This window comes from Somniosus microcephalus, chromosome 25 (assembly GCF_052327205.1).
Source record: "Somniosus microcephalus isolate GS21.2 chromosome 25, FLI_Smic_1.0, whole genome shotgun sequence".
Lineage (NCBI taxonomy): Eukaryota > Metazoa > Chordata > Chondrichthyes > Squaliformes > Somniosidae > Somniosus > Somniosus microcephalus.
Window position 1 is genome coordinate 9,626,369 of NC_141011.1, and position 14,231 is coordinate 9,640,599.

Consider the following 14,231-nt stretch of genomic DNA (forward strand, 5'->3'; position numbering starts at 1 on the left):
CGCTGCAGTCCATGTGGTGAAGGTACTCCCACGGTGCTGTGAGGGAGGGAGTTTCAGGATTTTGGCCCAGCGATGATGAAAGATCGGCGATATACTTCCAAGTCAGGATGGTGTGTGACTTGGAGGGGAACTTGGAGGTGGTGGTGTTCCCATGAGCCTCCTGCCCTTGTCCTGCCAGGTAGTAGAGGTCACGGGTTTGGGAGGTGCTGCCGAAGAAGCCTTGGTGAGTTGCTGCAGTGCAGCCTGTAGACTATAAACACTGCAGCCAGGGTACATGGGGAGGGGAGGGGGGGCGATGTTTAGGTTAGTGGTTAGGCTGCCAATCAAGTGGGCTGCTTTGTCCTGGATGGTGTTGAGCTTCTTGTTGTTGGAGCTGCACTCATCCAGGCAAGTGGGGAGTATTCCATCACACTCCTGACTTGTGCCTTGTAGGTAGTGGAAAGGCTTTGGGGAGTCAGGAGGTGAGTCACTTGCCGCAGAATACCTAGCCTCTGACCTGCTCTTGTTGCCACAGTATTTATGTGGCTGGTCCAGTTAAGTTTCTGGTCAATGGTGACCCCCAGGATGTTGATGGTGTGGGATTCAGTGATAGTAATGCCATTGAATATCAAAGGGTGGTGGGGTGTTTAGACTCTCTCTTGTTGAAGATGGGCATTGCCTGGCACTTGTGTGGCACTAATGCTACTTGCCACTTATCAATCAAAGCCTGGCTGTTCTCCAGGTCTTGCTCTACGCAGGCACAGACTGCTTCATTATCTGAGGAATTGTAAATAGATTTGAAGACTGTAATCATCATGAAAGGTCAGTTATTGATGAAGCAGTTGATGATGGTTGGGCCTCGGACACTGCCCTGAGGAACTCCTGCAGTGATGCCCTGGGGCTGAGATGATTGGCTTCCAACAACCACAACCATCTTCATATTTGAAAGGATGACTCCAGCCAGTATTGTGTCTTTCCCCTGATTCCTATTGACTTCAGCTTTACTGGGGCTCTTTGATGCCACACTTGGTGAAATTCTGCCTTGATGTCGAGGGCAGTCACTCTACCTCTTTGAAGGAAAGTGGAGATGGAATTCTCAAAGATTTTAGTTCAAGCAATGAATAATGTAAAAACAATCAGACTTTACTGTGATGAATTGTTGAGACAAACACCAACTGTGAACAGCACATCTCAACAGAAGCACCTACAAGCAACTTCCTTGGTGGTTAGAAAAAAAAACGATTGTTTAAAGAGAATAGATTGCTGTTAAAATTTCAATAAAAAAATCTAATGAATCATTTTTGAGGCTTAAGAATAGATATTGGTAGAGATATATATCTTTAATAAATGATCAATCTTAAATCCACATGTCCATTATAAATCCCTATGTCCACATTTACAACGGACAATGCCTCTGTAAACGAGTCACACTGTAGTTACACCCTCCCACCACTGCTGGTGCTGTGGCGCTTCAGTCGCGCATCTTCCAGTAATTTATGAAAACTTCCGTGTGCCAACCAAGTCTATTTCTCCATTGCAAGTTTTTCTATTCAAAAATAAATATTAAATCAAAGTATTACATAAAAATAAGAACCAAATGTATAACTTGCAACTGGGTACTGGATTACATCTGTGTATCCAGCCCCCATCCCCGCATGCTCCCAGCGTGTGGGGGCCTTTAGATACTGTGACCCTGAGACCCCAGTATTGCCGGATCCCCTGCCCAGTCCTGATTAGTTAGTGCCCCTCAGTGTACTACTTGGCGTAACACCTTGTTCATGTAAAATTTCGAACTCATTTAGAGCAATCCCACAGAGATCTTCTAGTTTCTTCTTTAGAATGTTGAAGCCTGCCTTCGATCTGAAGCCGCATTTCTACAAAAGAATTTTTTTTTAAACGGTCTGCGAGGCAATGCCACCTGAGGGCAGAGCTGGGAGAGCTAGTCACATCTGCAGCAGTTATTCTCAGCTTGGCTCTGCATTGCAGGAGTTTCTTAAGCTTCCCATTTGATCACCAGCTAGTGTACAGTGAATTAATATTCATAGTATAAGTGGGGTTAAGAATAGGGTGTGAGAATTGTTGTAAATGTTTCATTAATGTATGACAGACTGAGAAGTGTTTCAGACTGTGGAGTGGCTTAGTGGGCAGCACACTCGCCTCCGAGTCAGAAGGTCATGGGTTCAAGTCTCACTCTAAGAGACTTGAGCATAAAATCTAGGCTGACACTCCAGTGTAATACTGAGGGAGTGCTGCACTGTTGGAGGTGCTGTCTTACAGATGAGATGTTAAACCGAGGCCCCATCTGCTCTCTCCCGTGAACATAAAAGATCCCACGGCACTATTTCGAAGAAGAGCAGGGGAGTTATCCCCAGTGTCCTGGCCAATATTTATCCCTCAATCAACATAACAAAATCAGATTATCTGGTCATTATCACGTTGCTGTTTGTGGGAGCTTGCTGTGCGCAAATTGGCTGCCGCGTTTCCCACATTACAACAGTGACTACACTCCAAAAAACACTTCATTGGCTGTAAAGCGCTTTGAGACGTCAGGTGGTCGTGTTGTATAAATGCAAGTCGTTCTTTTTCTCTTGTGCGCAGGATCAAAGCGAGCACAACTCCTCGGCTGTGAAGAGCCAGACAAACACAGCCACCATCCGCAGCCTCCGAGCAGGCACCATCTACGTCTTCCAAGTGCGAGCACGGACAGTGGCCGGCTTTGGGCAATACAGTGGGAAGATGTACTTTCAGACAATGACAGAAGGTAAATGGGCACATGCAGGCCTCAGACTGAAGAAATGATTCCGTGGCGCGGGGTGGGGGGGGGGCGGTGGGGGTTGTATTCATGATGGGATATCCTACCTGCACTATTTCAAATTTTGGAAAGCCAAAAAACCTCCATCAGAAGATTGCCCAGAATAGCTGGTTGTCGATGCCACCAGCACACATTATCTGGGGCTTTCTTTATTCTAAGTGTCTGTAATGCATTGGTATTTAGTGTTTAGACTTGCAAATCAACAATTGCTACTTTCAGACTCTCTTCTGGAGATGCAACAATCTCTAGCTAAGAAGAGCTGTAGCTCACCTGCCCCCTGTTATCGGTCAATATTCAGTTAAGACCATTGTTGAGAAGCAGACTAAAGCAGTTGGGTTCATTTTCCCTTTCCGCTTTCCCTTTTTAAGAATGGCACGGGGCAATTTTACTCATTTGCATTCCAGTCACACAGCACTGCCTGCTCACCACTCCAGTCACAGAGCACCGCCTGCTCACCATTCCAGTCACAGAGCACCCCCTGCTCACCATTCCAGTCACAGAGCACCCCCTGCTCACCATTCCAGTCACAGGGCACCGCCTGTTCACCATTCCAGTCACAGAGCACCCCTTGCTCACCATTCCAGTCACAGAGCACCCCCTGCTCACCATTCCAGTCACAGAGCACCCCCTGCTCACCATTCCAGCCACAGGGCACCGCCTGTTCACCATTCCAGTCACAGAGCACCCCTTGCTCACCATTCCAGTCACAGAGCACCCCCTGCTCAACATTCCAGTCACAGAGCACCCCCTGCTCATGATTCCAGTCACAGAGCACACCCTGCTCACCATTCCAGTCACAGAACACCCCCTGCTCACCATTCCAGTCACAGAGCACCCCCTGCTCACCATTCCAGTCGCAGAGCACGCCCTGCTCACCATTCCAGTCACAGAGCACCGCCTGCTCATCATTCCAGTCACAGAGCACCCCCTGCTCACCATTCCAGTCACAGAGCACCCCCTGCTCACCATTCCAGTCACAGAGCACGCCCTGCTCACCATTCCAGTCACAGAGCACCCCCTGCTCACCATTCCAGTCACAGGGCAACGCCTGCTCACCATTCCAGTCACAGAGCACTGCCTGCTCACCATTCCAGTCACAGAGCACTAAAGGGTAGCTAATGTTACCCCACTATTTAAAAAAGGTGGTAGAGAGAAAACGGGGAATTATAGACCGGTAAGCCTGACATCGGTAGTGGGGAAAATGCTAGAGTCCATTATAAAAGATGTAATAGCAGAGCACTTGGAAAACAGTGACAGGATCGGACAAAGTCAACATGGATTTACAAAAGGTAAATCGTGCTTGACTAATCTACTGGAATTTTTTGAGGATTTAACCTGTAGAATAGATCAGGGAGAACCAGTGGATGTGGTGTATTTTGACTTTCAGAAGGCTTTCGATAAGGTCCCGCATAAGAGATTAGCGTGTAAATTTAAGGCACATGGGATTGGGGGTAAGGTACTGACTTGGATAGAGAACTGGTTGGCAGACAGGAAGCAAAGAGTTGGAATAAACGGGCCTTTTTCCGAGTGGCAGGCAGTGACTAGTGGGGTACCGCAGGGATCAGTGCTAGGACCCCAGCTATTCACAATATATATTAATGACCTAGACGAGGGAACTAGATGTAATATCTCCAAGTTTTCAGACAACACAAAGCTGGGTGGGCATGTGTACTGTGAGGAGGATGCAGAGAAACTCCAGTATGATTTGGAGAGGTTGGGTGATTGGGCAGATGCAGTATAATGTGGATGAATGCGAGGTTATCCACTTTGGTGGCAAAAACAGGAAGACAGATTATTATCTGAACGGCAATAGATTGGGAAAAGAGGAAGTGCAATGAGACCTGGGTGTCCTTATGCACCAGTCGCTGAAGGTCAGCATGCAGGTGCAGCAGGCGGTTAAGAAGGCAAATGGTATGTTGGCCTTCATAGTGAGAGGATTCGAGTACAGGAACAAGGATGCCTTGCTGCAGTTGTACAGGGCCTTGGTGAGACCACACCTTGAGTATTGTGTGCAGTTTTGGTCGCCTTATCTGAGGAAGGATGTTCTTGCCATGGAGGGAGTGCAGCAAAGATTCACCAGACTGATACCTGGGATGGCAGGAATGACGCATGAACAGAGATTGGGTTGATTAGGCTTATATTCGCTAGAGTTTAGAAGAATGAGAGGGGATCTCATTGAAACTTATAAAATTCTAACAGGACTAGAGAGACTAGATGCAGAAAGAATGTTCCCGATGGTCGGGGAGTCCAGAACCAGGGGTCACAGTCTAAGGATCAGGGGTAAGCCATTTAGGACTGAGATGAGGAGGAATTTCTTCACCCAGAGAGTGGTGAACCTGTGGAATTCTCTACCACAGAAGGCAGTTGAGGCCAATTCATTAAATATATTCAAGGAGGAGTTAGATATATTTCTTAAGGCTAAAGGGATCAAGGGATTTGGGGAGAAAGCAGGGACAGGGTACTGAATTTGGATGATCAGCCATGATCTCATTGAATGGCGGAGCAGGCTCGAGGGGCCGAATGGCCTACTCCTGCTCCTATCTTCTATGTTTCTATGCTCACCATTCCAGTCACAGAGCACTGCCTGCTCACCATCCCAGTCACAGAGCACCGCCTGCTCACCATTCCAGTCACAGAGCACCCCCTGCTCACCATTCCAGTCACAGAGCACCGCCTGCTCACCATTCCAGTCACAGAGCACCCCCTGCTCACCATTCCAGTCACAGAGCACCCCCTGCTCACCATTCCAGTCACAGAGCACCGCCTGCTCACCATCCCAGACACAGAGCACCCCCTGTTCACCATCCCAGTCACAGAGCACCGCCTGCTCACCATCCCAGTCACAGAGCACCGCCTGCTCACCATTCCAGTCACAGGGCACCCCCTGCTCACCATTCCAGTCACAGAGCACCCCCTGTTCACCATTCCAGTCACAGAGCACTGCCTGCTCACCATCCCAGTCACAGAGCACTGCCTGCTCACCATTCCAGTCACAGGGCACCGCCTGCTCACCAGCTGTTTGGGTATGTGTCACTAGTCATCGGGATTGGTGAAATCAGCCCTCGTGTCTCTGGTCAGCATGTGGTCAGGCACAGGAAGGCAGACACTTTCTCAGCAAGAGTGAATAGAAATAAGGTAAGTTACTTCAAAGGTCTGAAGTGCCAGGTCAAGCAAAGGAGAAGAAAGAAAATAGGCCAAGAGTGGCTCTCAAAGGCTCCTGGATGCCAGTCGTACGCTACTCAGTATAAGAGAGGTAAATGTGCAGCTGGAGAGACATTGTTGGAGGGAAGGGTTCAGATTCCTGGGACATTGGGACCAGTTCTCGGGCAGGAGTAGCCTGTGCAGGAAGGGCGGGCTTCACCTGAACCAGACTGGGGCCAATGTCCTCCCGGGGAGAGTAACTATTGATGTTGGGGGGTTAAAAACAAGTTAAGCAAAAAGAAAGGAAAGCAAAAGGGACAAAGCATCAGAGAAAGGAAAAAAAGAGAAACAGGAAGATAATAAAGAACAGATCAGAGGGATTAAAATGAGTAAGATCGCCAAACCGACAGGGACATGGCTGAGTTGTCTGAATGAAAATGCGCAGAGTAAATTCTGAATAAAATTGGTGACTGAGAGGGGGATAATATAGTAATGTTAACAGAGACGTGACATGGGTTAGGACAGAACAAAAATCCAAACATTCCCAGTTCCCAGGTATTTAGGAGGGATCGAGGAGCAGAAAGGGTGGTGGGGTGGCAGTGGCGAAGACATCATTCCAGAATGTATGGATGATAAGGGGATGCTGAAAAACTTGAATCAATTGGATAGAGTTAAGGAATAAGAAGGGAATATATTATAGACAGAAGAGTGGAGAGGTGCTAGAGATAAGTAAACAAGTTAAAGGAAAAATGGAGCATCAACAGGGTCATAATAATGGGTGACTTTCGTCATCCCAAAATAGACTGGGGTAAGATTAATAGAAACATAGAAGATAGGAGCAGGAGTAGGCCATTCGGCCCCTCGAGCCCGCTCCGCCATTTAATGAGATCATGGCTGATCATCCAAATTCAGTACCCTGTCCCTGCTTTCTCCCCATATCCCTTGATCCCTTTAGCCTCAAGAAATATATCCAACTCCTTCTTGAATATATTTAATGAATTGGCCTCAACTGCCTTCTGTGGTAGAGAATTCCACAGGTTCACCACTCTCTGGGTGAAGAAATTCCTCCTCATCTCAGTCCTAAAATCTTACCCCTTATTCTTCGATAAAAAGAAAGAGTTTGTACACTGTATACAGGACTGCTTTTTAGATCAGTATGTTTGTCGTTCAACAAGGACAGAGGCTGTGCTGTATCTAGTACTAGGAAATGAAGAGGGGCAAGACGGTAATGTAAGGGTTGAGGAAGACTCAGGATCCCATGAAGTCTCATGGCTTCAGGTGAAACACGGGCAAGGAAACCTCCCGCTGATTACCACCTATCATCCCCGTCAGCTGATGAATCAGTACTCCTCCACGTTGCACACCACTTGAAGGAGGCACAGACAGTAGCAAAAGCACAGAATGTACTCTAAGTGGCAGATCAATGTCCATCACCAAGAGTGGCTCGGTAGCATCACTACTGACCGAGCTGGCCGAGCCCTGAAGGACGTAACTGCAGACTGGGCATGTGAGAGAACCAACATGAGGAAATAAGATATTTGACCTCTTCCTCGCCAATCTACCTTTAGCAGATGCATCTGTCCATCGGTAGCAGTGACCACCGCACAGTCCTTGTGGAGACAATGTCCCGTCTTCACACTTGTCAATGTCCCGTCTTGTGTGGCACTACCACCATGCTAAATGTGATAGGTTCAGAACACATCTAACAGCTCAAAACTGGGCATCCATGAGAAGCTGTGGGCCATCAGCAGCAGCAGAATTGTATTCCACCACAATCTGTAACCTCATGGCCTGGGCATATCCCTCACTCTGCCATTATCATCAAGCCAGGGGACCAATCTTGGTTAAATGAGGAGTGTAGAAGAGCATGACAGGAGCAGCATCAGGTGTATCTGAAAATGAAGTGCCAACTTGGTGAAGCTACAACACAGGACTACATGAATGCTAAGCAGTGGAAGCAGCATGCAATAGACCGAGCTAAGTGATCCCACAACCAATGGATCAGATCAAAGCTCTGCAGTCCTGCCACAGCCAATATGAATGGTGGTGGACAATTTAACAACTAACGGGAGGAGGAGGCTCCATGAACATCCCCATCCTCAATGATGGCAGAGCCCAGCGTGAGTGCAAAAAACAAGTCTGAAGCGTTCACAACCATCTTCCGCCGGAAGTGCCGAGTGTATGATCCTCTTCCTGAGGTCCCCACCATTACAGAAGCCAGTCTTCAGCCAATTCGATTCACTCCACGTCATACCAAGAAATGGCTGAGTGCACTGGATACAGCAAAGGCTATGGGCCAGTTATTGCCCAGGTATGTCCTGTCCACAAAAAGCAGGACAAATCCATATGCACACGGGTGTCTGAGAAAATGTTGTGTTGTTAAGTTTCTGTTCTTTAGTAGAATCACATAAATTTTATTTTTTTTGCACCACTTTCCCATCTTGCCCATTCTTGGTTGCTGGGTGGCAAGTCGCCTTTTAACTTGTTTGATGATGAATGGGAAGATATGAATTGACGGGGACCAATGGGGGGGATGTGCTAGGGGTGGTTGGTTGTTTGCAGGACTGCGTTGTGGCATTGGGGGGGTGGGGAGCGGGAGGAGTGGCCGCTGCTTCAGACATCGCTCCATTGGTGCAACCTAAGTGAACCTGGCATTAATAAGTGCCTTGCCGGCATTCCGGGCAGCAATGTGAGCAGCTGGAGGTGCATTGCCCTCACCATCTTCCTTCTCCTCATCTTAACCTTCCTCCTCCGAATCATCCAAGAGGGATCTGAGCTCTGGGCCTTGTTCCTCCTGCAGGTCCAAACCTCGCTGTTGCGCAATGTTGTGAAGAGCGCAGCACACCACCACCATTGTGGAGGCCCTGGCTGGTGCGCACTGAAGGGCGCCTCCAGATCTGTCTAGACACCTGAAGCGCATCTTCAGCATGCCAATGGCTTGTTCGATCACACGTCTGGTGGTCATATGGCATTCATTGTAGCGCTGTTGGTCTCCATTGGTCGGGTTTCTGACCGGTGTCATCAGCCAAGTTTGAAGTCTCCCTTGTCCCCCAACAGCCACCTCTTAAGTCTGCTTGCAAGTCAGAAGACGCCAGGGAGCTTGGACTACCGCAGGACAAAAGCATCGTGGCAGCTCCCCGGGAATCGGCTGCACGCCTGCAGAAATATCTTTTTGTGGTTACACAGCAGCTGCACATTGATGGAGTGGAAGCCCTTGCGGTTGACGAATACTCCTGAGTTTATCTGGGGGTGCCCGGATTGCCACGATGATGCCCTGCACCTGTGGGAAGCCAGCTAGAGACACAAACCGGAGCGCCCGCTCATTCTGACTGGTGTCATCGCAGGCAAAGGTGACATAATTTCCGGCCCTGGCAAACAAAGCCATCAGTCACTTGTCTTATGGGCTGCTGACTGGGAGATCCAGGATATGTCTCCGGCAGAGCACAGGAAGGATCCGGAGGCAAAAATGTTGAGGGCGGTGGTGACTTTGACAACCACTGGTAAAGCAGGTCCAGCAGGCAGCAGGTCTTGTTCCAGCAAGCTGCAGATGTCTGCAACCACCTGTGCGACAACCTGAGCCTCCTGAAACACTGCTGTTCCAAAATGTCAAGGAAACTCAGCCTCTGCCTGTAGACCTTGTGCCGTGAGTAGAGCCTCCTGCGAGCTGCACCCCTCTCGGCTGCTGCCCTCTCTCCAGCTCCCGTCTCTGATGTCCAGCTACAGATCTCTGAACAGCCGGCTGTTACTGCTGCTGGTGCTGGTTGTGTCCGAGGCCCAATCTAATTCAGCCATAGCGCCATCCATCCTGATGTGATTCAGAAAACTTCCAACGTGTAGAAAGTAAACTCTCAGCGAAAGTACTGTGAACAAACCCTTTCCCTCTAGCAGGTAAGAAAGCAGCTGTGAGTACTGAGTATTTATTGCAGTATTTCCATCAGATTGATTCAGTCCCCTCAATTGCTGCTGTGCTCTCGCTTTGCTTTCATTGGCGAGTTTCTGGAAACCCAGGAAACCCATGGATGCGCTGTTAAATTTGAAACTGTGCTGAAATATCGCTCTAATTGAATGATTAGCATATGTTAATAGACAGCCCGCCTCTTCAAGGGAGTTGCACACAAGCAGCCTAAAGCGCTCGAATTAAACATGGAAGTCGGCAGGTTGGAGCCGGCTTCCCGACACGCTGACACTTTTGCCGGTTTTAACCCTCCACCCGCGGCCAAACCCACGTGCTCCACTAGGTTAACATTCCCCTCGTTAACTCTGTTTCTCTCTCCACAGATGCTCTCTGACCTGTGGAGTTGGTTTCTGTTTTTATTTCAGATTTCCAGCATCCAAATTATTTTACCTTTGACCTAAAACAGACAATCTGGTCATTTATTTTCTGCTGTTTGTGGGATCTTGCTGTGTGCAAATTGGCTGCTGCGTTTCCTACATTACAGCAGTGACTGCACTTCAAAAGTACTTCATTGGCTGTAAAGCGATTTAGAACATCATGAGGTAATGAAAGGTGCTATAGATATGCGAGTTCTTTCTCTCTAAGCTGAGATTCGACTCACATTACTGCCAGCATGGTGCCGAACAGCTGTGCTAATGTAAGGTGACTAAATCTCAGAGCTCAACAACAACAAACAACAACTTATATTTATATAGCGCCTTTAACATAATAAAATGTTCCGAGGCATTTCACAGGAGTGTCATCAAAAAAAACAAAATTTGACGCCGAGCCATATAATGAGATGTTAGGACAGATGATCAAAGGCTTGGTCGAAGAGGTCGGATTTAAGGAGCATCTTAAAGGAGGAAAGAGAAGTGGAGAGGTGGAAAGATTTAGGGAGGGAATTCCAGAGCTTGGGACCTGGGCAGCTAAAGGCACGACCGCCAATGGTGGAGCATTTCAAATCGGGGATGTTCAAAAGGCCAGAATAAGTGGAGCGCAGAGGTCTAGGGGGATTATAGGGCTGGAGGAGATTAGAGAGATGAGGAGGCGAGGCCATGGAGGGATTTGAAAACAAGGATGAAATGCATCCGAGGATCCTTAAGGAAATAAAGGAGGGAATTGCAGTAACTATGGCCTAAAGCTGCCATGGATACCCCATTTACTGCCTGTGTTTCTTTGTAGCTGAATACCAGACCAGTCTACAGGAGAAGCTCCCCCTCATCATCGGATCGGCAGCTGCTGGCCTGGTCTTCATAATTGCTGTTGTCGTCATTCTCATCGTTTGCAACAGGTAACACAATTCTTCCATAATCTTCCAAACATTGTGATTCTTTCTGTTGCATGACCCCTTGTGCAGTTCAATCCTGTGGATAGTATCATGTGCTTCCTTCAATTAAGAATTCCTTTGAAATCTAGCAATGTGCCTACTGGCTTTTACAGATGAGCTCTCGGTGATGCACTAATGATTGAATGGCTAGTTTATTGTTTGTTTAGTTTAGGAACTGGTGAGATTTTGTCTCTGTCTCTCTGTATGGGGCTGGTGGTACACCAATGAATTAATGAGAGCTTGCACGTGCCCGCAGTGTTTTTCTTGCTCCATTGCTCTGGGGGGGCTGTGCAATTCTGCTTCAGTGCAGCCACAGTGCTGCAGCCTCAGGATATGTGCTCCATGGAATGCATTTCTGCCCAGCCAGTGTAGAATCCTTGACACGACTCAAGGAGTTCTGACCAGTCTCCAAATGCAACAAGATTGTTCCACAAATATCACGACTCGTTTTGTACATAAAACTCTACGATAGAATAACAACAGAAAATGCTGGAAACACTCAGCAGGCCAGGCAGCATTCGTGGAGAGAGAAACGGAGTTAACGTTTCGGGTCTGGGAATTGTTTTTATGTGTATGAATACTCAGTGGGGGTCATTGTGTGTAGCTCAGTCTGTTCCACCAGAGGTTAACCAACCTAGGAGTTAAGATATAGCTCAGCCATTATCTAATTGAATGGCGGAACAGGCTCGAGGGGCTGAATGGCCTCCTTTTCCTATATTCCTAACCCAAGCACATAAAACACAGAGCCAGAAATGTGCCTTAAAAACTACCCTTTTCCTTTATTATTGTTTAAATGTCCTGAATCCTAATTTTCATCCCTTGAGCGAGGTCTCCATGAGACTACAGGACCTAACTATCTCCTTTCTACCCAACACTAACTCCTACAGGTCACCTATCTTCTGTCCAGAATCCCAGCTCCAAGATCAAGGTTTCCAGTTCCAACAAGGTTCAAGCTTCCGGCTCCAAGGTCCATCCTTCCAGGCTCCCAGGTCTAAGCTCCCAACTCCCAGCTCTTTGTTTTCCACTGTCTCTCCCTTGTCATTGCTACCAATCAAACACTTCAATCTGTTTACCAATGGATACTCCCAGTAGGTGCAGCCATTGATCCAGCGTTTACTGTTCATGCTCTTTAACACCCATGCCAAGTGGCACATATACTTTTATCCCTCTTCCTTCCTTCCCTACCCCTACCCAACATTACTTTTTTTTTGCCAGTGTTTCAACTGGTGTCATTCCAGTATCAATGTGACAGTACTGCTTATACTACTAGAATTGGAAAACAGATCTTGGAAGACCTTCAGTAATTAAAAATACCAAACTCTGTGGAAGGTCATTATAAAGGCCAGATCTGAGCTTTAAAAGTAAAAGCTTTTGGTGTGACACTAGCCGAGCATGTGGACGTAGAAACTCCACTAAACCATCCAGTGAACGAGGAGAGTGCAATACCAGAAGACGAGAGCTTAGTGGAAGAGAGGAACTTGCAGGAGACAAATTGAATCCGATAAACTAGTGGAATTGAAGCTCGTCCCAGATGTTTTCCACCTGAGGATGGAAGAAATAGATGAGGAAATTGCATTAGTTATAATCTAGCAAAGCTGGGAGTCGTACCAGAGCATCGGTAGGTAGTGAATGTTATACCATTATTCAATATAGGAGAAAGGGCAAAATAAATGGCTACAGGCCTGTGAGCTGAACCTGAATAACGTGAACATTGCTTGAATCCATCATCAAAGACAGAGCAAATAAGCACTTGGAAAGGTTTAAGCTGATTGGAAGAACAGAATGATTCTGTGAATAGTAGCTAGTATCTAAATAGCTTAATAGATACCTTGGGGATAGAGTTTCTGCTTTGGGTGCAATCAGCATCTGGGCGCAAATTGTGCTCAAAATTGCGTTAGTTTTCTGGAATTAGGTTACAGTTCAAGTTTCTGCACAAATTCATTAATGTAGCAATGTGTGAGCTGGAATAATGGATGAGAATACAGTGCAGCAGGTGAATCACCAGGAGATGTCCAAAGATGTGTGGGTTAGGTTGATTGGCCATGATAAAAATTGGCCCTTAGTGTTAGGGGGTATTAAATACGTGGGGTTATGGGGTTACGGGGATAGGGCTTGGGTGGGATGGCTGTCGGTGTAGGGACTGGGTGCTAGGGTTTGGATGATCAGCCATGATCTCGTTGAATGGCGGAGCAGGCTCAAAGGGCCGAATGGCCTACTCCTGCTCCTATCTTCTATGTTTCTATGAGAGCTACATCAACAATGAGGATCAGAGGTCCAGAAGTCAATAAAGATAGTTTGCATCTGCAAGGAGGAATGAAACAGGATGTGGGAATTATCACGAGATGCATTTAAGGGGAGGCTAGATAAGCATATGAGGGAGAAGGGAATCGAGGGTTATGCTGATAGAGTTAGATGAGGAAAGATGGGAGGAGGCTCGAGTGGAGCATAAATGCCGGCATGGACTGGTTGGGCCGAATGGCTTGTTTCTGTGCTGTATATCCTATGTAATCCTATGTAATGTAGATGCAACATACTTATTTAGTACCTCAGCAATGCTCCCTGCCTTCACATGGTCTCCTTTTTGGTCCCTAATCGGCCCCTTCACACACCCTACAAAATTCTCAGCGCTGAAGGGGGATGACACCTCGGGGGAGTGCAGCCTAGAGCACATCCACAGCACCATGGGCCAAAGAACTGCACAGGGGAGTGAAGTGTAGAAATGCAGTGGTCATAAGGGATTCAGTAGTCAGGGGATAGCTAGGCATTTCTGCAACTGCCGATGTGAGTCCGGCACGGTGTGTTGCCTCCCTGGTGCCAGGGTAAAGGACATCACCGAACGGCTGCAGAACATTTTGGGGAGGAAGGGGAACAGCCAGGAGTCGTGGTCCATGTTGGAACCAGTGGCATAGGTAGGAAAAGGGCTGAGGTCCTGCAGACAGAGTTTCAGGAGCTAGGGAGGAAGTTAAAGAGCAGAACTCAAAGGTAGTAATCTCAGGATTACTCCCAGTGCCACATGCTAGTGAGTATAGGAACAG

General features: G+C 47.6%; 1 protein-coding gene across 1 annotated transcript in view; it reads left to right on the top strand.

Annotated features, from left to right (window-relative positions):
• The window catches only part of LOC147100495 (ephrin type-B receptor 2), a 181,199-nt gene that overhangs the window by 5,478 nt on the left and 161,490 nt on the right, over positions 1-14,231 (top strand). Inside the window, exons 2-3 of the mRNA XM_085966793.1 lie at positions 2,578-2,740; positions 11,052-11,160. Of these exons, the coding sequence (XP_085822919.1) occupies positions 2,578-2,740; positions 11,052-11,160 (272 nt within the window). The remainder of the gene's footprint in view (positions 1-2,577; positions 2,741-11,051; positions 11,161-14,231) is intronic.